Source organism: Amblyomma mixtum, chromosome 5 (genome assembly GCF_055824585.1).
Source record: "Amblyomma mixtum isolate Tamu chromosome 5, ASM5582458v1, whole genome shotgun sequence".
NCBI classification, from domain to species: Eukaryota; Metazoa; Arthropoda; class Arachnida; order Ixodida; family Ixodidae; genus Amblyomma; species Amblyomma mixtum.
Window position 1 is genome coordinate 171,044,407 of NC_143016.1, and position 24,920 is coordinate 171,069,326.

General features: G+C 50.0%; 1 protein-coding gene across 1 annotated transcript; it reads right to left on the reverse strand.

The window, feature by feature from the left end:
- Positions 1-21,684: 21,684 nt before the first annotated feature.
- Positions 21,685-23,849, reverse strand: LOC149344681 (uncharacterized). Its single transcript, XM_089547280.1, has 3 exons — positions 23,799-23,849; positions 22,711-22,847; positions 21,685-21,841 (listed from the first exon to the last, which is right to left on the reverse strand). Exons 1-3 carry the CDS (start codon positions 23,847-23,849, stop codon positions 21,685-21,687), a joined length of 345 nt encoding a protein of 114 aa, XP_089403406.1.
- Between the last annotated feature and the right edge of the window lie 1,071 nt (positions 23,850-24,920).

Consider the following 24,920-nt stretch of genomic DNA (forward strand, 5'->3'; position numbering starts at 1 on the left):
CAAAGGGCCTTAGTGCAGCACGCGACTGATGCAGCACGACTCAGTGGAGCCTTGAAATAGGGGCCCACCCTTGCTGACGAGAAGCCTCAAGTCGCCAGCGCCAGAGAAGACGACGGAGACTTCACGACCGCGAAACCCTTGATATATCCAATAAAGTTTTCAGTCGATGGAGGCAAAACGCAAGAGGCGCCCGTGTGCTGTGCGATGTCAGTGCACGTTAAAGATCCCCAGGTGGTCGAAATTATTCCGAAGACCTCCAATAGGGCACCTCTTTCTCTCTTTCTTCTTTGACTCCCACCTTCCTCCCTTCCCTTACGGCGCGGTTCAGGTGTCCGCCGAGATATGTGAGACAGATACTGCGCCATCTCCTTTCCTCAAAAACCAATTTACCAATTTAAACTTCAGAAATGGAGTTCTTTCATAAGCTCAAAAAAAGGAAACATTCGCAGTGGCTTAGCCCTGGTATGCAAGGATATACGTAGCATGAGGTGGAGGCGAGGTGTCCACATCTCGGTGGACACCTGAACCAGAGGGAAGGCGCATAATTGCCCTCTTGTAACAGTGGTAAAATAAATTGGTTTTTGAGGGAAGGAAATCGCGCAGTATCTGTCTCACATAACTCAGCGTACACCTGAAGCGCTCCGTAAGGGAAGGGAGTAAGGTGGGAGTGAAAGAAGAGAGAAACAGGTGCCGTAGTGGAGGCCTCCGGAATAATAATTTCGACCACCTGGGGATCTTGCACTGACATCGCACAGCACACGGGCGCCTCTTCAACCGTGCTTTAAGCTAAGTGGCGGTAGTGACCGGTGTGCGCTGCACGCGTCAGCATTGACAGCGTAGTGCCAGAAACGCGGAGCTGCATCCGTAGGTCGTCGGAGTTCACTGTGTTCATTGGCGTTGGCGTTGTCAACCTTTTACTCTCCGATCATTTTAAGGAAATGAAGGCGGACGCGCGCGTAGGGGCACGCCAGCTGTGCGCCGTGTGATGTTACTGCTGCTCGCGCATGCGCTGTACGGCTCTCCAGGAGCCACGCGAAACTGCTCAACCTCGGCCAGTGCAGCTCTCGCTGCAATAACAAGAGGGGGAAACAGAAATAAGGCGGTCTGGTGGTGGTGAAAAACAGTTATGGGAAATTAAATTGTTTACAGAAAGGTGATTGGGGTAGGACCCTATTGGCCCTTTCCCCTCACAGTGCTAGGTGGAGCCCCTATTCCGGGCCCCATTGGCAAGCAACGCCACCCGCGTCCGTTGAAATAAGGTCTTTTGGCTCTTTAGGTCTTGACAGCCGAGCAGGGCCGCCTCCCAGTCCTCTCTGGTGGGGTTGGGGTTGGGGGGGATAGATGGGTTAGATTGACACGCCCAAACCACGTGGAAGGTGTCAGCCACCTCCCCACAGAACTGGCACGTGCCATCAAAGGATGTATTGAAATGTTTAAGCACCGCCGGGCACAGTACAGTGTTAGTGAGAATTTTGATGACGAAGCGCTCGTCAGCGCGATCCAGACCTTACAAGGGGCCGGGTAGTGCCGGCGCTCCTCCTTTTAGTAATCGGTGATTTGTTTGAATGTAATGGCCAGATTGTCTGATTGGTAGTACCGTTCCAAGGACCGGGAGACAGCCCGGGGAGAGGGTGCGCGGGCGGCCTGATCGGCCTGTTCGTTTCCCTGGAGTCCCTGGTGACCGGGGGCCCAAATCAGGTTGCGTGGAGTTGGATCTTCGCATCGACAGCTATATTCCAGTATGCGCCAGGCAAGCGGGGGAGCCCAGCCCAACTCGTAGTTCCGACAGGCCCCTCGCGAGTCGGTGATGATGTGTTTTGACTTGGGATTCGTGAGAGCCAGAGCAATGGCAGTCTCCTCCGCGTGTGTTGCGCTGTAGGCTTTGAAAGTGAGCCCGTTAACTGTGTTTGTGTTGTGTGCGACTGCGGCCGTGTACCACTCCCCGTGGTGTGGGCCGGCAACGTCCACGTAATACACAGGTTCTTGGTTACCATAGTATCGCGCCAACGCTTCCGCGCGCGCCTGGCGACGACTGCTATGGTCTTTTCTGGACATGTTGCGGGGAAGGGGTCGGACCCGGAGGGCGCGTATCCAGGGTTCTGGCACTCTCTCCCTTTCCTCAGTGTGGTAGTCGTGTTTGATATGTAGCCGGTCCAAGAGGCGGCGACCGGACGTGGTCTGTGCAAGACGCGTGTATTGGTTGACTAAGTGGGCTTCTCGAAGCTCCCGGAATGTGTTCACCGCGCCCAAGGCCAGAAGTCTCTGGTTGGACGTGGCGACCGGGAGATCGAGAGCCCGCTTGATGACTTTCCGCAGGATGACCTCCAGTTGGTCATCATCCTGTTTGCACAGGTGCAAGTAGGGAGTTGAGTAGAGGATTCTACTCGTTACGAAAGCGTGGGCAAGCCGCAGTGCATCCTTGCTTCGTAATCCGCCCCGCTTGTTGGAGACCCGGCGGACCATTCGGCCCACCTGGTCTCCCACCGTGCGAAGTTTGGCTAGGGTGGTGTCGACTCTGCGTTGGTGGTGTATGAAGAGGCCAAGGACGCGGATCTCCTTGGCCTCCCGGATTGGTCCCGAGAGGAGACTGATGAGAAGCGGAGTTGTGTCCCGAGAGGAGGGACGTAAGTGCACAAATTCCGATTTAGCTGGGGCGCACTGGAGTCCGCAGTAGGCCGCGTAGTCGTCGACTAGGGTCGCCGCTGCTTGCAGGCAGGACTCCATGTGGCCCAGGTTACCTTGCGTGGCCCAGATTGTAATGTCATCCGCATAAAGAGCGTGATGTATCCCGGGCAGAGAAGAAAATTTATAGGGAAGACGAAGCATTGCCAAATTGAAGAGCAGGGGAGACAGGACCGCGCCTTTACGTGTTCCTCTCGAGCCAATGGTGTATGGCCCGTGTTCCGCATCTTGTATGCGTATATAGGCTTGACGGTCTGTAAGAAATTGACTTATGTAATGGAATGTTTTGTGGCCACAGTTGGTATTACTGAGGTGGTCCAGGATTACTTCATGTTTGACGTTGTCGAATGCGCCTTTAAGATCCAAGGCCAGGACCACCTTGTCGTTGTGGGGACAGTCGACAGGATCTAAAATGTCGTGGTGGAGCTGCAAAAGTATATCCTGTGCTGACTTGTAAAGACGAAAACAGAAAATGGTGTCCGCGAAAATGTGCTGTGTTTCGAGGCGGTCTGGAAGTGACGGTCAAGTGAGGCACGCAATCTTTCCAGCCGTCTCGACGTAACAGCTACTCTAGGTCCCACTCTTGATGGCCTAGTAGCGCGTAACACGCTGCCACCATCTACGACAGCTCTCATCCTGCCAGGGTGGGAGTTGTAGAGCGAAGTGCTGAGGTCAACATTATCCCTTAATGCTTCTCAACGCTCTTGGTCTGCAGCCCTCAAATGGTCTGCCGACAAACCGTGCAGGTGTTGAGGCGACAGGGCCACTTTAAGGTTCCCCCATAGGTTCTCAATGACGTTGAGGTCTGGCGATGGTGGAGACCAGTTCATCACAACTCGCCGGTTCTACAAATATGAGGCAACCTTCTTCGATGTGTGTATTGGGGAGCGGTCTTGCTGAAAAATGAAGTCCAGGTCAGGAAACGGGCTGTTTACCAAAATGGCAGAGCCACATTGCCCAGTGTAGAACAGTAGCCCTCCGACGTGAATGGCCCGGGTATTCGGACTAGAGATCCAAGGCCATCCTTCGTCAGGGCGTCCCATGCAGTCACAGAGGTCATTCCACATGCGGCAACTCGTAGGATTGTGGTATTCACCTGCAGGGAAAGATGGAGTGCAGGTACTATAATCTTGTTGGCTTTGTTGCCGTGAAGAAAACACTTTTTTTCCAGTATCGCAGAAGAAGTTATGGTCTTTTGTTACAGCGAACATGTTTGATGTAACAACATGTAAATTTGTTGTATGCAAATTACTCATGAAAATTTTACACCAGCCATTCGAAACCGAATTTGCAGCAACAGATATTTCTGAAGCCATATTATGTATTAACGTCTTTGAGGCTGCCAACGGCACTTGCATTCCTCCAAACAAAGAAACAAAAAGTTTGTTTGGAAAACATTATGTTGTCTAGCCGCAGCTTTTTTGTTTTAATGCCGCGAAGCATATTTTGCTTTTTGGCTTTATATTGTTCCAACGCACACGATTAAGAACTTAGTTTGTAACAAGTGCACAGTCGGTTTTCAGTGTTAAGTACCGTTTTTCCGAAAGGTACATACTGTTCTAAAATTCACGCGGGTTATCTTAATCGAAGAGGTCGCTAGTATTGTACTCCACCTTGTTATATTCCTGTCGAACATTTCAGATATAGCCGATTTTATGCTTATGCGTAGGTCGTGCGGGGCTAATGGCAATCCTAAATTAGTGCTTAGTATAGGAACATGCAAATAATGGCGAATGCGTCTTCCGGCTATTTTTCTGAGCTCCAGTAATCCAACACAGAAGTGCGTAGGAGCACTGTTACCAACAAATGATGACGTGGCTTGCCATTGCTGTTGGTGAGACCGGGTGGCTTCGTAGTTGAGACCGCGAAGGTTGGATTGGTGACCATCATAAGCAGCGACAAAATTGCCATGTTTTGCAGACCGGCCTTCCTTTTGGCGACGCGAATGAGCTAGGGAGGGAGTAGAGGAACTACTAAGGGATGCAGTAGGCCCTCTTTTTCAAGAGGGCAGGCGAAGAGAAGGCGTATTTCTTGGCAATGTGTACTGGACGTGGGTTTCGTTGAAAAATGGTCGCATTGCGCTGAAGTAGCTACTTCGATTTCACCGGGTGGCTAAAGGGGTTGGTGGGTGAAAAGGCTTGGTGGAGGAGGAAAGCTCGGCCTTGATGAGAGCGTGCAACAGGGAGGAAGGATCAGTTTGTTGGGACGCGGCAAGAGGCAGTGAGCGGTCACGTTCTAGCTCCTTGCGATTAATTGATCAGATACGTGAGTGCAAGTCGGCACCGGTAGAGGGCGGTGGTCTAGACGTTTTCGAACCGCATCGAGCGGAAGCCGGCTAGGCGGTGGCAAGTGATACATATGTGTAGTTCCGAGGAAGGATTCTGGGAGTAAGAAAATCGAAGATTGAGTTTTGAGGAAAAGAAATGGTGCAGTAATTCTGTCGCATCTCGGTGTACACCCGAACTGAGCCGCAAGGGAAGGGAGGAAGTTGGAAGTGAAAGAAAAAAAGAAAGATAGGTGCTGGGCACCGATAACACTAAATGCAAAAGAGCTGATGCCTTTGACATAATGGGGGCACTGTCGCCGTCAGACGTGGAATTGCCGGCACGCCCACAACTAGAGCGAGGATGTCCACAATGTAGGACGTCTAAGACATCCTTGGAAGCTGGACGACGCGGGTGCACAACTTGTTTGGGAGAAAATTGAGCTGGCATCGACAGTTCTAAAGGTTTGGTTTATCGAGGTTTAACGTCCTAAATCGACTCAGGCTATGAGGGACGCCGTAGTGAAGGGCTCCGGTAATTTAGACCACATGGAGTTCTTTAACGTGCACTGACGTAGCACAGTACACGGACCTCTATAATTTTGCCTCCATCGAAATTCAACCGCCACGGCCGGGATCGAACCCGCGTCTTTCGGATCAGTAGCCGAGTGCCATAATCACTGAGCCACCGCGGCGGCCTCGTCTAAAGGTCGTATCTGCGACGTGAAGTAGAGCCAGTCAGGATTATGGTTAAGGAACCGCGTGTTGGCCGTACCAGTCAGCTAGAAGGAGACGTTGACGAGCGTCACAGAAGCGTCCCAGCGATGGAAAGCGCTCGTTCGCTCAAACTGCTGGAGCCAGTCTTCCACGACATTACCACCAAGGCCGTGGAAACGGGAGGGTCGCGCTTGCGGATGCTGACGGTCATGTAGGCTGTCCCGATTGTCGAGACGCCGCGGCTTCAGCGGATGTCAGGCTACCAGAGGAAGCATCGAAAGTCAGAGGAACCGCTGCAGTGGTGCCAGGTGCAGCAACAGTGGAAAGGGCAAGGTGATGAGGTTCGATGTGCTTCATTATGGAACATTGCACCAGTTGGCGAGCGGCACCAAACTGCACAGGGGGCGCGGAAGGAGTTACGGATTTAGAATTCTGAAGCAGAAACAGGCGAACAAATCAGTTGACTCCAAGATGTGGATAGTCATCCGGGATATCCAACATGACGGCGTCGTGAAAGAGGTACGAGGTCTTTTTTCAGTAATTACTTACCGATGGCCTTATCAAATTCTCAAGCATTCAACTGTAATTCAACGACCACATTATGCACTTAATGCATTATGTACGAACCAAATAGCGGTTATCGACATATGCAGCACGCACTGCACAAACGTTAAACCTGGGATCGTGTCAACTTGCTTTCAAGGAGCCCTAACAAACTGCTGCAATCATGGAATGGGCGCCAGCGTTCAACAGCACATCAGGCTACTGCGAATTGAGAATACCCCCCTACAACGTAATATTAGCTTTCTGTGAAAGCCAATTGCAGAAAATATGAAGGTTGCAAATGGTTAGCTCGTCAAGCATGGAAATGAAAACTAAGGTAAAACACTTGTTCATATCGTGCTGCACTTCGAAATCCTTTCAATTAATTTAAAATGGTGGTGACGACTTTAAAAAATAAGCACAATTATAAAAACAACAGCAAGTAGATTACATAAATAGGTATATGGCGCAGCCAGTGAGTGGGAGGCGAACGTAGTGCACAAGATTCCGATCAGCTGAGGTCTTCACTATGTTTTCCAGAGAGGAGGCTGCTTCAACGGTACGGGGAGGGAGCAGAGACAATGCCTCCAAAACAAATCGGGAAGCCACCATTGCTAAATTTCTGATACTAACCAAAAGATGCTTTCTAAAGGTAGATAATACAGAATTCATTAGAGGAGCTAAAGATAAAACAGCGCAGTCATTCAGTCATATTTTATAAGACAGACTGGGCAGAAGTGCGTCAGCACATCTTCCTTAGGTGGTTCACTTTTAAGCTGTTTAGCGTAGCTTTCTTTCACATCAAGCAGTCGAAATCTTGTGAGGATGGAGGATGCAAAGACACTCTTCTTTCGAGAGATTACGGTCGCTGAGGTTGGATAAAGAGGTATGCTGCAGGCCTCAGAAGCAAATTCTTGGGCTGTGTACTTTGACAGGGCTGTACATGGCAGCGAGTTTGAGGTTCAAGAAGGTATGTGCAGCCATGTTTAACAATTTTGTATGGTTGGCTTTCCCTATGTGGTACAATTCAGTTCTGTACCAATTTTTAATGAGTTTTTAACAGTTGTAATTATATCTTCAGCACTTTCGCCTTTTAGAGCATTTGTTGGCTTTTAGACCGCGTCGTTATTCGTGCTTCGCAATTTTGCATCCTTCCTCTTTGGCGTTTTTTATACTTTTTAAACCAGAAATTTGTTATGTGGGAGGCTCTGCAGTCTTGTTTACACTCGTAGCATATTCATTTTTACTCGTTCTGTATTTCAATTTATTTTACTCTTTTACTCTGTAGAAAAATGCAACAAGGCCGCTTCCAAAACACAACAGAAAACTTTGTCCTCATGTCTGCACGACAGATCTTCGTGCAGTATTGCGAAATTGCCTGTTGCTGCGATAACTGGCTGGGTTCTTACGACAGGAGACTGCTCAATACTACAGGAAATGTTGCTGTTACTGCAAGAATTTTTTGCCAGACCCCAAAAAACTAGGGAAAAATATTTTGTGACGACAGAACATTTTCTGTTGTGGTTTTCGACAGGGTATATTTATTCGTTATTTACGTGTTCTGGTCACCTTTTATTCTGCAACGCAACAGTGACTTCTTGTGAATCTATCTGTTCTTCCCCTTTCCCGTTGTTTACTAAGCACCTCTTCGATCTCTTCCAGGCATCTTCCAGTACATCTTCATTGTGCTATTCATCATATGCGCATGTTCATGTGGGTGCTCGGTTTCCTATGAAAATCCTCGTGCGAGTTCTTCCAAAATAAAGTTGAAAGTTAGCGCCAGTCCTGGCTGTTGTGTCGTCCTCGTATTTTTTTTCACCATAATTGCAAGAAACTTGAACTAACTAGCCGAACCATGCTTTTCTTGCATCTAAAGTTCCGTTGTTTAGCTTAATGTTTGCACTCATCCACATCTTTGTGAGATCTTCATTCGCCTTGCTGTCCTTTACTCAGTCCTGGAGTATTTACTTGTTCGATGCGTCGGTCTAATTGTGGCATACTTTCGTCGAAAAGATAAGCAACAAATATCAGAACCGCGCCGCGGGCGAAAGTATTTGGCTGGTGTCTATGTGTCGAGGAGCATCAGGGAGCAAATCACCGGGGGTGGTATTCTCCCGGTGTCGCCTTTTGCGACATGTCGCATTCGCTCTTCGCTGATTGGCTCGAGCCGCGGTGACGGCGGCGTGACGACACGGATCCGCCTTCCTGCTACGTCATCGTGACGTCACCCCAATTTACTACGCTTAGTCGAACAACGGAATGCGCTGAAGCGATTCGCGCGGGCGACGGGCTACGAAATTGATAGTAGACGTCATGGATCCCACTCTCCTTGCCTGCTTTTTGAGTTGCGAAGAAGAGTGGCATGTCCGCGGACATCGGTACCAGTTTGCCTTGGCCGACGAATCTTGTCGGCGGCATTACCGGCTGTCGAAGAGCACAGCACTGCGGCTACCGTCTGCTGAGCCGGACTGCCACTCGCCATGCGAACTGACATTGCACCGTCGTAAACAGACGTTGCCCGGTGCGACGAGATGGCCTTGGCAGCGCTTGCGCTCGCATCGACATGACCCTTCAAGGCGTTTTAATGCACGTTCGTGCAACGAAACAGTGTCTGCACGAGCCAAAGAGGATTTAAAGCAATGTGACGACTTTTACAAACCTACAACTGAACATTAGAGAGTTTTAGTATTGCGGGCTTTGCGTAATTGCGTGCATAGTGGAATAGCAGGTCCAGAGTGCGCATGCGCAGAACGCTATTGGAGAAATAGCGTTAGCGTACGAATGCAATCGTCAGTTGCGGCTTTTGTGCCCTTAGCGTGAAAACATGGCGGCGTCCTTCCAAGCGAGAGCCGCCCGCTTCAGCCAATTCAGCAGTCCTTGCGATTCCGGTCAGCATGTTTACCGGCAACTACTGGTGTTGTTGCTTTTCGCTATGACTTACCTTGCTTCGACGATAAAGTTTAAGCTGCAATTCAGCGTAGTTATTGAGATACGCTCTCGATTCTGGAGCGCGCAAGCCTAATGGGACCTCCAGCTACACTGCTACCGTCTGCAGCTGCCCGAAACGCAGCCGAAACCTAGCACAACCGTCCGGAACGAAACAGCAATAAATTTGGAGCTTTTTCCCGGCGTTTTATAGACTTAAATGAAATAAAGCGAGTTTATATTAAATTTGCAAATGTTTTTTGAACATTAGACATCATGTGATGGCAAATATTTTTGCTATCAAAGATACGAAACTACTGCTGCTAGTGAATCAGCAGTGGTAAATTGTCGCTTCTCGGAGTGAATGAAAGCACCGCCGACGAAAGTGCCGGCGGCGTTTTGCGTTTGTTCGAGCAACTGTACGCACTTTTTTAGGCCCCGCCCTAATGCGACATGTCGCAAAAGGCGACACCGGCAGAATACCACCCCGGAGTCTAGAGGGCGGCAAAGAATAGGTTGGGGCAACCGAAAAGGAAATAAAAATAATATGCCCCTGCCTGCACCACGTATGTGCAACAAGCTTAACCCAATTCAAAAATAAAAGAATAGACCCGTAGGCAAATTGTAATTTCACCACCCGTAGGTGGAAAAGTAAATGAAAAGGAAAAAGCTACTATAGCGGCCCACAGCCGGGGGAGTGGGCCCGGGGAGACTCCCCTGATCTCCCATGGGAAGTAGCGGAAGGAAAGGGCAGATGAATGGGAAAAGTGGTTGTAGGGAATGGGTTGGGACAAAGGTTGGGAATGGGGACAGCGAGGTTTTTGTTCAGATCGTTCGATTGTCTCGACTCCATTGCTGGCCTGCCTGGCCAGGGCAGGGAGAGCTTCGAGGTTGCCCAATGGTGCGGCCCACTAACGGGACGCCCGACCACCCACCATACGCAACAGGCTCCGACCGTCGGAGACAGGAAAACCTAACACGGGGTCAGTAGCTACCTGGGGCTCCTCCACGAGACTAGGAACCTTTTCCAACCTGCCAGCTACTCGCCGTCGAGTGCTTTTTGCGGTTTTTCAGACACCGGAAGTATGTGTGATGTGTTCCGGCCAGTAGAGGCTTAGGTCTTCGGCCTAACGGCCCCCCGGCCCTCAGCGTCATGACTTAACACCTCCGCGGGGACCCATCAGTGTTTCCCTCCATCCAACCATGCACTTATTTCCTCCCTAGCTTGCTCTTCTCCTACTGAGGAGAGAGTGTTGAAGGCCGGGCGACCGGGCCACTAACCAAGAACGTGGCTTAGGGTGAGATGGCCCGGGCCTACTCCACCGGTACTCCACAACATCGACGGTTTTTGCCAAACTCTTGCGAGGTCGTACAAGGCCCCCATCCCCCGGCGTCCCGCAAGGCCGTTAAGCCTGCGGCCGGTTATGAGGCCGCTTCCCCGAGGCGCCGTGTCCTCAGAGCCTGGCCACTATAAACCCCCGCGCGGACCTGGTTTCTCCGTAACCAGAAACCGACGCGTTGGTAGCCAGACTTGCACGCCCCCGCGTGCGGAGGAAGGTAGTATGTATTTGAAAACCTTTTCATCTTTGGACATGCCTTCCGGGCCGGATTTCGTGGGTCCAACCTGAGTATGAACCCAGGCCTGCCTCCGCTCAGGCATCGGACCTCACGCGCGCTACTGGCCCTCACAGTCGCCTGGGAGTCGCTGCTACTCCCATGGGGTTTTGCATCCCCAGAGGATGCGTCCCGGCCAGCCCATCCCAACTGCTGGCATTGCACCGGAACAAAGCCTAGTAGCCGAAACTACACCGACCCGTATCCGGTGGCGGGGGGAGGGGGGGCACGAGCAGGCCGCACAGTCACATTTCCCCAGCTGGAAGGAAACGGACCCATATTCTAGTGGACACAGATGGACCGAAAAGGAATTGAGCACCACCCTCGGCACCAGGCACTGTGTCGCCAGAGCGCGCGGCAGTTTATTTCGGCTTCCACTCGTATAGTGCAGAGATTTCAGCCCTCGTCCGTGCGTTGACGTTAAACGGGAGAACTGGTACCTTCTCTTCTTGTTAAAAAACCATTTAGTTTTCTTCACATTTGTCTCCAAAGAGACCAAATTGCGTAAATAAAGCATGCTACCTTTATTATTTGTATCCAGAGTAAGGGACATTGTTATTCATAAACGCCAGAGAGTTCGCCGAGTTAGCATTATTTAATTTATTATTGTTCTCCAGAAATGCTCGTTTCGAGCCTATGGTATAGCAAAGCAGCGGAAATTTTCGCCAATGGAAATGAGATGGCATCCGGATTGGGCGGTGCCTCTATTGGGTTGGACGTCCAGTTCGAGTCTTGTTTCTCTGCACTCGAGAAATGGATTCAAACATAGCCTTTGAGTATTATAAGCTTTTCGCATGCCACAAAAACTGCAAAGAAGCAGTGAAATCGAACATAAACTAAAAAGAATTCCGCTGGGCCGAAACTTTTCATTCCACTCCGAAGTTTCGTGGGGGCAAGTGCAGTTGTTCAAGCCACACCAAGAAGCATTTTATTTCTGTTGTGACATGTCGGGCGTTCTCCTGCACAAAGAAAATTTGAATTCGCCATTATTGCCTTCGTTCTTGCGCATGCAACGTCCTGAATAATGAATAACGCGTGTGCACTTGTAATGTGTAGTAGTAGTCTGAATGTGGTAAATGCCGTTTGCTCTCCGAATGTCCCGTGTAGTCGATGTAAGAGAAAACGAGTTTGACATGCAGCTAAGTGACGCCTTATTTCTAAGCTGCACCATATGCATTTTTTCTAGCTCTTAGCGGTTTTCATCAAGGAGAGTTAATTGACCACCGCGGCATGCTTTGCCTCTTCCCAGGTCTTGACATTGTCATCTCTCGACAGGCGACACGCCGTTTTCCTGTGTGGAAGGGAGCGCTTCTTTTCGGATATCTACAATGAATGCAACATTGAATATGCAACGATTCGGTAAGCGCCAACAACGCAGGCAGCTCCGGGACGGCTAACTCCAAGCGATGGTGCCCATCCATCGGCTGCCTACGTCTGGCGCTCTGCATAATCATTAAGGCGAAGCGGCCGATGGGCGGCCACAAATTCTCTTCGTTTTTAGAAAATGTGATCCCAAGCGGCGCGGTCGCGATTGGCAAAACCGGCCATGGAACTCACATGGAATACACACTGACGGTTGGCATAGTGTCTTGTTAAGCATTTCGAGAGCAGCAGATTAAATGCTGCAATCTTTTATTATCGAATGTTAGATTCTGGCGAATGCAGCTTTTGCACTTCCATCCGTACCGTTCGCATCAGAAGCACAAATCGTTTATACTGTATTTACTTGATTTTAACATGCCCTCGACTTTAACGTGCGGCTTTTTACCAAGGTCGGAAAAGAAAGTGCAGTGACGTCGACTGCAACGCGCACAAGATTTTTATGCTTGGATAAAGAAAAAGTAGTAGTTGTTGAACGTAGTTGAAGCGAGTAGACGTGCAAAAGCAGGTCTTCATTCTTAGCGGACACGTAAGCTCGGCCATAAGGACATGATGCGATAGGGTTAATTGGTTAATGACCATATATGTAGAATTAGTCGTTCTCTACTTAACATTAATATGTGGCGGGGAGTCCTCGTAGCAATAACAGTGCAGCGGTTAAGCGATGCGCCACTGCCCCAGCAGGTGGCTGTTTCCATCACAGCCACCGGTAGCAGGGGCGTAGCCGCGGCAAGGCCCAAGTACATATCGCGAGTTACTCTATCAAAATTTTGTTCTTGCCTGCATGGTCTGTCTTTCCTCGTGTAAAGTTAACTAAATGTGATTGCGCAAGATGTTTTTTTTGCCTTGTTTGACGCTTTTTGTAGTGACTTTTGCTTAGATACGTAGATTTAATGGAGACATACGTGTATTTAAATATCTTGTTGCGAGGTTTTATGTGTGCATACAGTGACTTTGTTTCCAGTGACACTTTTTGGTCCTTTACCAAGTTGTTTCTTCTCATTTCTAACACTCCATTTTATCTTCGCACTTCTAATGTATATTTTGCAGAACGCCTCGTTTATACATGCGCTTGCTGTTGTGACTAAAATTTCGGAGCAATTACTCAGAGTACATGACTGGTGACTGCTGCTGCTGCGCAGTACGCTGGAACGCAGGAGAACGTCATTGAGTTTTTCCCTGACCGTTGCATATCTAGGAGATTGTAAAGGTTCTTGAACGAAAGAGATTCATTAAAACATTTTCCTCTACATGCTCATTTCATGTCCTTAACGTTTTTCATATCAACGGCGTGCACTGTTTTGCTGATTTTGTACTGATATAATTCTAGACTTGGTCTGCTATTTTGTTTACCTATTAAATACACAAAAAAACATGGAAGCATTGGTATCGGTTATGTCTGCCACGATTTTTAAGACATAGGAATACATTGTCTCATTAAGAAAAACTTATTTCACTTGTCCAGACCGCGCGTAGCATTATCTAATAAACAATGACATTGTCAATGGCAATCCACTTATTATTCTTGCGTTTGACCTCTCCACAAATTCTATGATAAGGCTGCGCTGCAACATGAGCCCCCCCCCCCCCCCCCATATGAACAAAATTTCTTGCTACGCCACTGACCGGTAGGGATTGTACGACCATTCATTATCAGTCAATAATTTATCTGCTACCTGCCAAGTCGGTTTGTAACTACCCCACAAGGTTACGTGACGTAGATGACGCGACGCCCTCCACCCATTTGCTACAGCTGGCGCGACTCCTCCGGACTTACACGACCTTCCTGCTATTGAGTCCAGCTTCTGCGATGCCCCTCCGAACTAACCCGAGCTTACCCGAGCTACTCGAGTGAGCTCGGGTTAGTTCGGAGCGCAAGGCAAGACAATATGACAAGTTTTTGTTCGGGGTCGGCAGATCTCAGTAGTCTTTTCGTTCTAATACGCACGTGAGGTCGCCCATTTGCCACTTTCCTCACTACAGAAGATAACTTTGTTTAAAGGCGTTTGCTTTTCTGAGCTTCTTCCTTAGTGCCCTGTTCGGAGCACGCAGTGCACGCCTTGACAGAGCTATATGGAGCATAACAGAGCGCCAGGATGCTGCGCTTCTATAACATCAGGGCGCTTTTGTCTTTCGACGGGCGCCCTAGCGGCGGTGGCGCGCTCGGCGACCTTGGCAGAGCGAGAATAAAGTCACTGGAACGCGACTTTAAGAGACACAACGCTGGTGCGCTCTGGACGAGAGCGTCGGCGGTCATTGCGCGCTCGTCATCTGTCTGTCCGGTGGCGTCTATACGTATTTAGAGAGCCTGTGCGAGTAAGGTCGCTTTTTTACAGCGAAAGCTGTCATAGGACGGTACAAGCCATTTAGGAGGTACAGGAGTTGTCAAACAATCCCAGGCCGCTCCGAACAGCCGCGGAGCAGCTGCTCTCCGCTATCGGGGCGCTGTTATCGCACGCATCTCTCGCCGCGCTCGGGTTGCGAGTTTATGCGCTGAGAGGGGGTGTTGCTCCCTCTCTCTCTCTCGCTCTCTACGATAACAAAGCAGTGAAAAAGAGTGCGGCGCGCGCCTTCACTCTTCGCTGTTCGAGATTTGCGCATTCGGCTGTGGTGCAGCGCGTCGCGGAGCAGATGACCATTTGCGGAATGTGACGTGCACTGCTGGCGGCCGTATTTAATCGGATTTCGTCTGCTTCTCCCAACTTTTCGGCTTCCTGGCGTCCGATATTGTAAGGGATCAGTAAGTGTCTGCCGGTCCCAAGAAGACGTTAGTGACGATTGTTGGCACCCGTCGTCATGTTTACCTTACGACGCCCATTATTGGTCCACACGATTTCTTTTTATTTTATAACGTTTCAGCAAGCATGCAGCGCATAATAAAATGGTTTACGAACTCATCATTTGTTGTTTCACTCATGCTGGCAAAGTGCTTTAATACGTTTGACAGTAACAAAAGATATTCCTTACGATCTTGAAAAATAACGCGTGACACAAGCCGAGTTTTTAGTAGCGTACCTATGCGATGGCATCCCATTATGTTTGTCTTGTTGCTTCAGGTATGCGTGGTGGCATTCTGATAACTTTGCGAAATGCCGTGACCACGGCTGTAGAGCTGCTTCACTTCAGTTTCACAGCGGCATTTTAGTTTCGTCGCCACGCTGAAGCATAAAGCCTGTGGAGTTGATAAGCGCCTTTCATACAGACGAAGAAAAGCGTTCGGGTCAGCAAGTAACGAATGACCGATCCATGTTCTCCGGCTTATCGCATTATTGGGCGTGTTCGGCCTATCTTTAAATTTTCTTTCCTCTCTTGGTTGCTGCAACGCTGTTCTTCGGAACGTAAAATGCAACCAAAACCATTCGCCTACTCACGCTGTCTGCTCGTCGAAACGCGATAATAAGGGGCGACGTCCTTAGGAAGGAACAGCCTAGCCAACGACGGGCCCAGCTGAGCGTGCTTTGCGAGCGTGCGCTTAGCCTCATTCTGCTTCCAACTTCGCTCCGTCATATGGCGCTGGCGCACAGAAAGGTCGCCGCTTGCGCACGCCAGTTAAAGATTTGGGCGCATGTACCGTCTTTGTCAAAAGACGGTACATGCTGCTCCGACGGCTGCCGCGCCTGCTCCGACGGCTGCGGGAGCAGGCGCGCGGCCGTGCGGCGGCGTTGCGCTCGCTGTCGCTGGCCGCCGCTCGCCCGCTCCGAGGATGATGATGATAACTTTTATTTCCACCGATGTAGGAGGCCCCCTACTCCCCGTCCCTGGCACGCAGGCCTAGGGGACGGGGGACGGGACCTCCGCGACTAAAGACTGGCGAAGATACATTGTCTCTTCGCGGCTTCAGCCGCCAGGCGGACAGCTCGTTTCTGGTCGGCGGGGACCTCGCTTCGCAGAAGGGCCTCCCAGGCTTCTCTACTCTTAATATCGTCCTCAGCACCCGGGGATCCAGGGCATTGCCAAATTATATGATCGAGGGTCCCCCTCGCTCCGCAGGTCTTACATTTGTCATCTTTTTTATCGTCTAACGTGGTTTGAAATAACCAGACAGGGTTAACGAAATTTCCGGCCTGTAATCGTCGCCAGGCGATGGCCTCTGTATTGGTTAAGTTTGGATCTGGTGGTGGCATTAGACGCCTGCCTAACCTGTAGTGCACGGCGATTTCCGCGTATGTTTGCAAACGTTCGTCCATCCCCTGGGGGTCGGGTGGCTCTACAGCTACCCGGAAGTAGAGATTTCGGGCTAACATGTGGGCCGCCTCGTTACCGGGGACGGATGTGTGTGCTGGGACCCAAATTAAGGTGATCTTGCGATCAATTTTGGCTGCGGACAGAATTCGAGCCGTTTCTGGCGAGACCCTGCCCTTTCCGATGTTGCAGATTGCTGTTTTGCTGTCACTAAGAATCAAACTAGCCTTGGTTCCGGCGCAAGCAAGCGCTATTGCGACCTCCTCGGCCGTATCTATGTTTCTACTCCTAATAGAGGCGGCGGCGACTGGTGCACCTCGGCCGTCGACTACTGAGGCGACCGCCGGTTTAGCAGGCGGCGCCCAGGCACCGTCTGCGATAGCCGCGTATATTGGTTCACGAGGTGGGCCTCCCGCAACTCCTGATAGGAGTTTACCACTCCCAACGCCTTCAGTTTGGCGTTGGAGGTAGCCACCGGGAGGTCCAGTGCTCGCTTTGTTGCCTTCCTGATGATGGCGTCAATGCGCTCGTCTTGTTGTTTGGTGGTGCGTAGGTACGGCACGGCGTAGAGGATCCGGCTGGTGACGAAGGCATAGGCGAGCCGTAGCGCGTCCCTGCCCCGCAGACCACCCCGCTTGTTGGAAACACGGCGGATCATGCGCCCTACCTGTTCACCTATGCTCTTGAGTTTCGCTATAGTAGAGTCCGGCCTAAGTTTTTATTGATGAACAGACCCAGGATCCGGAGCTCCGCCACTTCTCTGATGGGACCGCCCGACAGAGATATGTGTAGAGACGTGTTGTCCTTGTGGTTTGTCCTGACGTGTAGAAGCTCTGATTTGGCGGGAGCACATTGGAGACCGCAGTCGGCAGCATATGCTTCGACTATGGAGGCGGCCTGCTGAAGGCGGTCCTCTATCTCCCCAAGGCTCCCCTCGGTGGTCCAGATTGTAATGTCGTCTGCGTAGAGTGCGTGTTTTATGCCATCCACCTCAGCGAGTCGGCCGGGAAGGTGCATCATGGCGATGTTGAAAAGGAGCGGTGATAACACCGCCCCTGTGGTGTACCTCGTGTACCCATAGAGTACGGGCCGTATTCCTCGTCCTCGATCCGGAGGAGTACCTGACGCGCAGAGAGGAAGTCTCTGACATAGGCGAAGACCTTCGCCCCGCAGTTAGTGGTGTTCAAGTTAGAGGGTATGGTGCCATGTTTAGCATTGTCAAACGCCCCCTTAAGATCGAGGGCGAGAATGGCCTTGTCGTTTTGTTGCATGGCTGTGGGTCGTATTATGTCCCTGTGTAGTTGGAGTAGGACATCCTGTGCAGACATGTGCGGGCGGAACCCGAACATAGGGTCTGCAAAGAGGCCCTTACCCTCCATGTATGGAGAGAGGTGATCCCGAACCATCGTCTCCATGAGCTTTCCCACACACGAGGTTAATGAAATGGGTCTCAAGTTGTCCGTAGTCACGGCTTTACCTGCTTTGGGGTCGGCCAGTTCGGCTGACATGTTGAAGAGGAGGAATAACCACGAACTTGGACGAGGCTTAAGAACGAAAAAAAGACATTACGAGCGGTTCTTAAGTCTTGTCCAATTTCGCGGTTATTCCTCCTCTCCAATAAACTCTTTCCACTATAACATAGAAAGCAGCTCTCTGCTCAAAAATCGACGAAGCAGAATCTCTAATATGAATGCTATCAGCAGCGCTGCCCCAGTAAAGCTTACCAGTCTGTTTTTTTTCCCTAGCCATGTTAGATAGTGTTAGTGGAAAAATCATTCGAGTGGAGGTTTTCAGCATTCCAGAGCACGGTCACCGGACGATTCAAAGTCTGGGTTCTCGCAACGCGTTTGAGCTGTAAGGAACGGTTCCCTATAAGTTGTTGTTCACGCCCTGGTGCATCAATGAACTTCACGCGGTCAATGGGGTGGTTTGTAACAAGCGGAAAACACAAAAGCAAGTGGTAGGTCTGGCACCATGACCTCGCTTTCTTCGTTTCTAGGCAAATGTGCATGTGGAGGCTGTTTTTCAGAAATACAGGGTTTTGCGCATTCAAACTATTTTTCACGCGTGCATACAGGCCGCACTTGAGAGAGGCTTCATCACAGTTTGTTTCTTAAAAAAAAAACTTAGCCGCAAGGAAATGCAAGAAACTGTTACAATGAAGTAATGCACTCAATTATAGGCATAGTAACCAGGGGGCTAATAGAAAAGGATGGCAGATTTAAAAGAAAATAAGTGGCCTCGAAAACCGCCACAGTACGCAACGCTACCCGGAAAAAGCATATTTAAATTTCGAGGTCCGTTACCCTCTTTAATTTAGACGCATGAAAACGAACAGAAAAACGACATTTTTCTCGTCCGTTCAACATCGAAAAACGCGAGGAATCCCCTTCAGCGCAGTTGCCCGTAACGAAAGAAGAGCACCCCTGCTATTCAGAGCGCCCTCGGACGGCGCAACCATGCTCCGAACACGCGAAAGCGCAGCGCGCACATCTGACGCGCCTAGTTTTATCATATCTAAGAAACGAGGGCGAGGGTGTAGAGTTACGTCAGCAGCTGCACCCTCGGAGCGGGCGAGCGGCGGCCAGCGACAGCGAGCGCAACGCCGCCGCACGGCCGCGCGCCTGCTCCCGCAGCCGTCGCGGCAGCCTGGTTACTTTTGACAAAGACGGTAGGTACATGGGGCTATAAAAGTGTCAGCACCAACACTGTGTCGGTGCTAACACTTTTGTAGCCCCTTGTATGTCTGTGTCGCAAGTCGACGGCTCACTGCGTCTTGACGGATACCAGATGCTGTTCAATCTAGCTGCGAGCGCTTCGTTCGGAGGTTCGACAGCTCTTTTGAAAAGCGAACACTGCTAGACGAGGCGGGGTCGGGCGAGCCCAGATAAATGGGAGTTTTTGGCGACAGTATTGCCAGCTGGCGTTAGGTGATAGCGCCGCTCCATAAACGGGCGTGCGCAGTAGACGCCACCGGAGAGAGCGAAGGCCGCCGCTTGGTTAAAGACAGTGACGGCCTGTTGGGTTATGACAGCGCCCTGACCCCGGGGGGGGGGGGGGGGGGGGGGGGGGGAGGGGGGTGCGGCTGCTGAGTCAGCAGTTCAGGGTAATCCGACTCGCAGGGGACGCGGTTGGGTGCTCCTGGTTGGTGTGCGCGACGGTCGTGGCTCCCGTTTGGCACCGATAATTACCTTCCCTAATTCCGAGAACCGTAAAGGTCATGGGACCTCAGGAGACCAACGCACCCGTGGAAGTGCTTTGCTTTTCTATTCCTGTTTCTTCCATAGCGGGGAGAGTTTGTCTAATACAGTGGAAGTGTGGGGCGTGGCACGTAACCCAGGGAGCCAATCCGTTTTTGTTTCCATTCTCGGAATGTGCGATTTTGAAGTGTACAAGATGTGCTTTTTACACTACGTAGATTTGAGAGGGGGTTTATGTGCCTTATGGAAATTGGAGAGCGGGCCACACGGCTAATAAGCAATCGTATTAACAGTTTGCAACGCTTGGATGCAGAAGAATATGGGCCGGCCCGTATGTCTAAAACTGGGTTCCGGAGCCCGGGTAAAGGGTTCTGGGCTACGGTCAGATGTAACGCATCTTCGGTTATGCCGAGTAGGGGCCTCCCCTAATGTTAGCCAGTTCCATGTCGTTGTGCTCAGTGCTCAACTGGTTGTATGTAAAGCCACAGTTTGTATCCCTTGCAAGTCATGGGTTGTTGCCGAACATTGTCTGCTAGACGTTCAGCCTTCAAAACACCAAACCGTCTCCGACGGGGCACCCCTCGTGGAAGGGAAGGGAAAGAACCTGAAACTTTACTGATATAATGCATTTACCTCCACCTAAGCTCTGTTGCGGCTCTCTGAGCACTCACATTGAGCTGTCACGTGCTATATTTCTAGCATTTTTGTTCGGCTTTCAGGAAATTCAGTACACTGGAATACGATTTCAGGACGCACTCTCTGCCGGTATTGCTAAAGGGTTTTTATTACTCCGTTATTGCCATGTCGCCATCTCAAGTCTTGTATGAATGAATAATTTTAGTGCCTTCGCGCAGATAAAGCTGGTCAAGTCGCTCATGTGTTGGGGAGTTAGCACGTGTTGCGGAAGCTTCTGCGAGTATTTCATGTAATGTTACGCAGTATGCTCCAGCTATGAGGTTTACGTTTCCGGCACTTGCGCTCCTCCCTCGGCGCTCACGAAGTTACCAGAAGGCGTATTTTGTCATAATATCAGCAGAATATAAGCGTCCAAAGCGGGGGTTTCACGACATGCCGTCATATGGGTAGTCAAAACTGTAGATATTCAGCGAGATGTTCGTGCAACGTTCCCTCGTTTTCAGGTACCGCGCTGCTCTTAGACGCACCAATATACTCGCCAACCCTGGATAGGCATAAAGTCGGCATCCGTGATTATCTGCCTGTACTCGGATGTGTTTGTGGTTGCCTTGCAGGACAGCTGTCCACTCTGCGTTCAAACAAATTGCGTTCGGCTTCGGAAAAGGAGCGAATCATTTCGCGCCTGGGCAGTTATACGCATCTCTACTATATACGCACAGTGTCACTGTCAGGGAACTTTTTTTGCTTCTGCGTACTCAATCTTTGATGGCGGAGCGAAAAATGGTAGGAATTTAATATGTTTGAACCGATTAGGATATACGAAAACAGGCTTTTCTTTGATAATCATCCCGTTTTTTTTTAATCTTTGCTGGTGGATTCCCGCTGTATCTGTCGGGGAGCTCGTACTATATTCCGACTGTCTCCGCGGTTGACGTCATTGTCTGCCCTTGCGTGCTCAGCTGTAGTGGAAGTATTGCTCATGAAATCTGTGTAGCTATACTCCATCCGCAGCCATTATTCTCCTACGAGGTGTGATAACGTCCATTCATTTCAGACGTAAAAAATGTTATTGAACAGTATTTATGCTGTAACATGTCCGCAACCACTTATTTTTATACAACAGAACCAAGATGAGAACGAAACATGATGAACCAGGATGTGCTAGCCGCGTGCTGATGAAATCGTTTTGTGATATGCTCTAAGCAGTCACAACTTCTGAATATTTTATTCATATATCTTTGACGCCAACGAACATAGTTCAGTTTTCAGCACCACCTGCAGTTTTGCAAGCCTTCTAGGCCGGAAATGAAAAAAATAAACGGAAAGGCAACGCTTTAGCTCCACATGCAAAAAAAAAAAAATGAGGCGGCGCGGCTGAAGCGGTCAGCTTGACCGCCGCCAATCTCTAGAGTAAATGTGTTCAGTAGCGAGAAAACCTGCCTTTTGCAGCCTGAATGTCTTGCAGTCTTGCTGGCAGAGATGCGTACAGGTTTTGAGCCAAGTCTGAATCGGAGCTCAGCCGTTCCCACTCTTCTTTTAGAGCTACGCATAAAGCGTCTCTGCTCGGTATATGAAAGGCACGCCGCGCCAATTACGCTTCATTAAGCCCCACACGTTCTCGATGATATTGATGTCAGCACCTTTAGGCGGCCATTCCAGCCCGTTGATCTCGAGTTGATCAAGTGTGGCTCGGACACACCTGCAAAGAAGGTGACGCCTATGAGAACTTCGTATAAAAAGGGGGAACGAACGCCGCTGTACACAAGTTTCAGAACGTCTTGCCACACAAAAAACAAAATGGCGTAAATATACACAATATTGAGTTGTTAGAAACTTAAGTGTTAGGTGAAATATACTGTTTACAGCTTTTTTTTTCAATTGTAAAATGGCGTGTGTGTTTAATGTACCGAAATCACGCACAAGCTTTCAGAGCTGCCAAACAGGTGCATGTTGAACAATCCTGCCATATTTCACCAGCACTGGCGCTGAGTTTTTGAATGTTAATTCTCGCTGTCTGAGAATCGAGAAAATTTTTTTGGAGCAAAGTAAAATAGGGGAGTTCTACGCAAAAATTGTAATTGGTCTTTGATAGCCATGCAAAGAGCACATCGCATCTTATCGTGCCGTCACTGGTGGCCGCTCAGCCCTTGATCGATTTCTCATAGACAAGACTTGCAACTAGCCGTATCTAACAAGAATCTGCAAGGTGAGGGGCACTGTATGCTGTATGCTACAGTTTGTTTTTTTTTTATGAAGAGCTTTATAGGAACATTTTTCTTACCCACTTCAGGGAGGAATCGCGGACAAAGATCGCTTAACTATGTAGCTGCCTGAGCACAGCAGTGGTAACGTTCGACCAGGAAACAAGTGATCGCATTGACTTCTTAAGGAGCAGACAAGCCACAACTCAACTCGAGAATAACGACGCACAGTTGGAGGCGTCACGACCCATAGTTAGAGGTGCATAGTTGGCCGTGCCTCGTTTCTTTTTTTCTACCACGTTCTTTGTCTTGAGCTGCGTTCTCTGTTTAGCAGTCTAGGCTGCTCTGAAGCCCGTATTCTACTCACTTGGCCCTATGTATGGGGCTTCTGTCGTGTTGGAACACAAACCGTCCGTCCGGGAACGGTCCATCCAGGAAGAAAGGTAGCATCACTTCTTGAAGGATGTCCACGTAGGCATTTGCTGTCAAGGTGGCTTCAATTCTCTGCAGTGGTCCAAGCCCCGGACGTGTGACTGCGCCCCATACACTGACTGCACAGCGCCCGCTGGCTGCGACTTGCTGGATATATTCTGGTTCGTACCTGCATAAAACCGTTAGAGTTTTTGAGTAAGCGCCATACAAAAACATTTTAAGGCTGTGAAAAATTTTGCCGATAGTGCGCAACTAAATAATTAGTACAACTCAGGAACACTCTGAGGCCCTTTTGAAAAAGAGGTTTCTAATTCGATATTGAATGCGTAGCCGTTTACCATGGGCTAGAGTAAGCACAAGTAAGCTGAACTGGGCTAGTCGGAGCAATTGCATCTTCGAAAAACGTAGCGCGAAACACAAGACACAGGTAAGGTGAAGACAGGACACGAGCGCTCGTGTCCTGTCTTCACCTTACCTGTGTCTTGTGTTTCGCGCTACGTTTTTCGAAGATGCTAGAGTAAGCAACTGCGGTTTTCTTAAAGGAGTAGAGACACCAAATATTAGTTGTGTGTTCAGTGTTCGGAATGATGCGCAGCACATTACAAAACCTGGAGAGCCGCGTTGATTGCGCAAACAATCGATACTTAATTTATAATAGAATTTTCTCTCTCATGCTGTTCAGGATTCAGTTTTAACGGCAGGACAGCAGCTGTGACGTCACAGACGTGCTCCGGTCACGTGAGTCATGCAAAACCTGCGATGTAAGCGCGGCGTCATTCATTTTAATTCGCCCCAGTTCTTACACAATCCTGCCCAAGAGTTGGAACAAGAAGAAATTAACAAGCAGTGATTATACCGTGGGTTCTGCATAACTCACGTGACCGGAACAAGGCTATGACGGCACAGCCTTTGTTTGGCTGTTCGGAGTGGCTTAGGATCTTTTGGCCGCCCCTGTACATCGGCAGCCGTAACACTGAGCGCGCCCATTGGCGGACAGCAGTGTTAATACTCGACCAGACGTACCGCACCCGGTAGCGAGGCACTGCGTGGCTCGGAGGCTGGTATGGCAAACATGATGAAGCGAGCAAAAACCGCTAGACGAAAGGCTGCCTAAAGAAAGGGCGAGGAAGGGCCGCTGACGTGTCGCGTCACATCGATCCAGGCACAAACGGAAGAGCCAACGCTGCAGCCGGACAGAACGGGCGTGGTCACACAGGGCTTACAGCTCAGGGTCCTTAATCTCCGCCTGGGTCAGTCGCTCCCGTTCCACATCATATGGAGAAGTACCAATGGAGGTGATGTGTGAAAGAGCGTAAGCTGCCTCGTTGTCTGTGAGTATGATACTGAGAATACACGTTGTAAACTCCGGTATATACACAAGGTGGCGGTGTTCTCAGGGGCTGTAGTTAAAAGAGTTCGCTGGAGACTGAGGGCCATGGTTTCATTGCTTTATTAACGCTAAGGAATAAAATGCAAACACTATGGCACCAAACGCGCCCGGCACAACAGAGTGACACCATACGTCTAGAAAATGCTCTACAAGACACGACGCACGGTCGGCAACGGGCACTTCAGTAGTGCGAAAACGCTCCGCGGCACTTGATCACTGCGTGTACTCGTTGGGGTAGCGATTCAAAAAGATTGTGCACAAAATCGTCTCTCTCGCGGACGAGGTCCCACGATTGTTGGATGGCTGACCAGAGTTCGTCGGCTGTAGCTGCCCTGAGGTTTATCTGAGCAAGCTCATTTTTAAGCACACAACAGACATTCTCTATGATATTCAGGTCAGCTCTTTTAGGCACCCTGGACAAGGTGCAAGCTGCACGCTCTCCAAGGAGCTCGCGTACAACTTTGGCGGTGTGAATAGGATTCAGGTCCTGTTGGAAGAGGAAATGCCCGTCCTTAAAGGGGCCTTCCAGAAGGTACGCCGCAAATGCTGGTCTATGAGGTCGCAGTAGGCCGCAGCTGTGAATGATGTAGGTAGCATGATGATAAGGCCCAGACCATCTTTGCTGACTGTCCCCCACACATTCGCAGAGCAAAGCCCACTGCTTAGGACCTCGCAGACATAGTGGGGCTCGTACCTGGTCAGGTAATGAGAAAAACGTGAAGGCATCAGTTCTGTTGGCATGCCCGGTTTAAGAA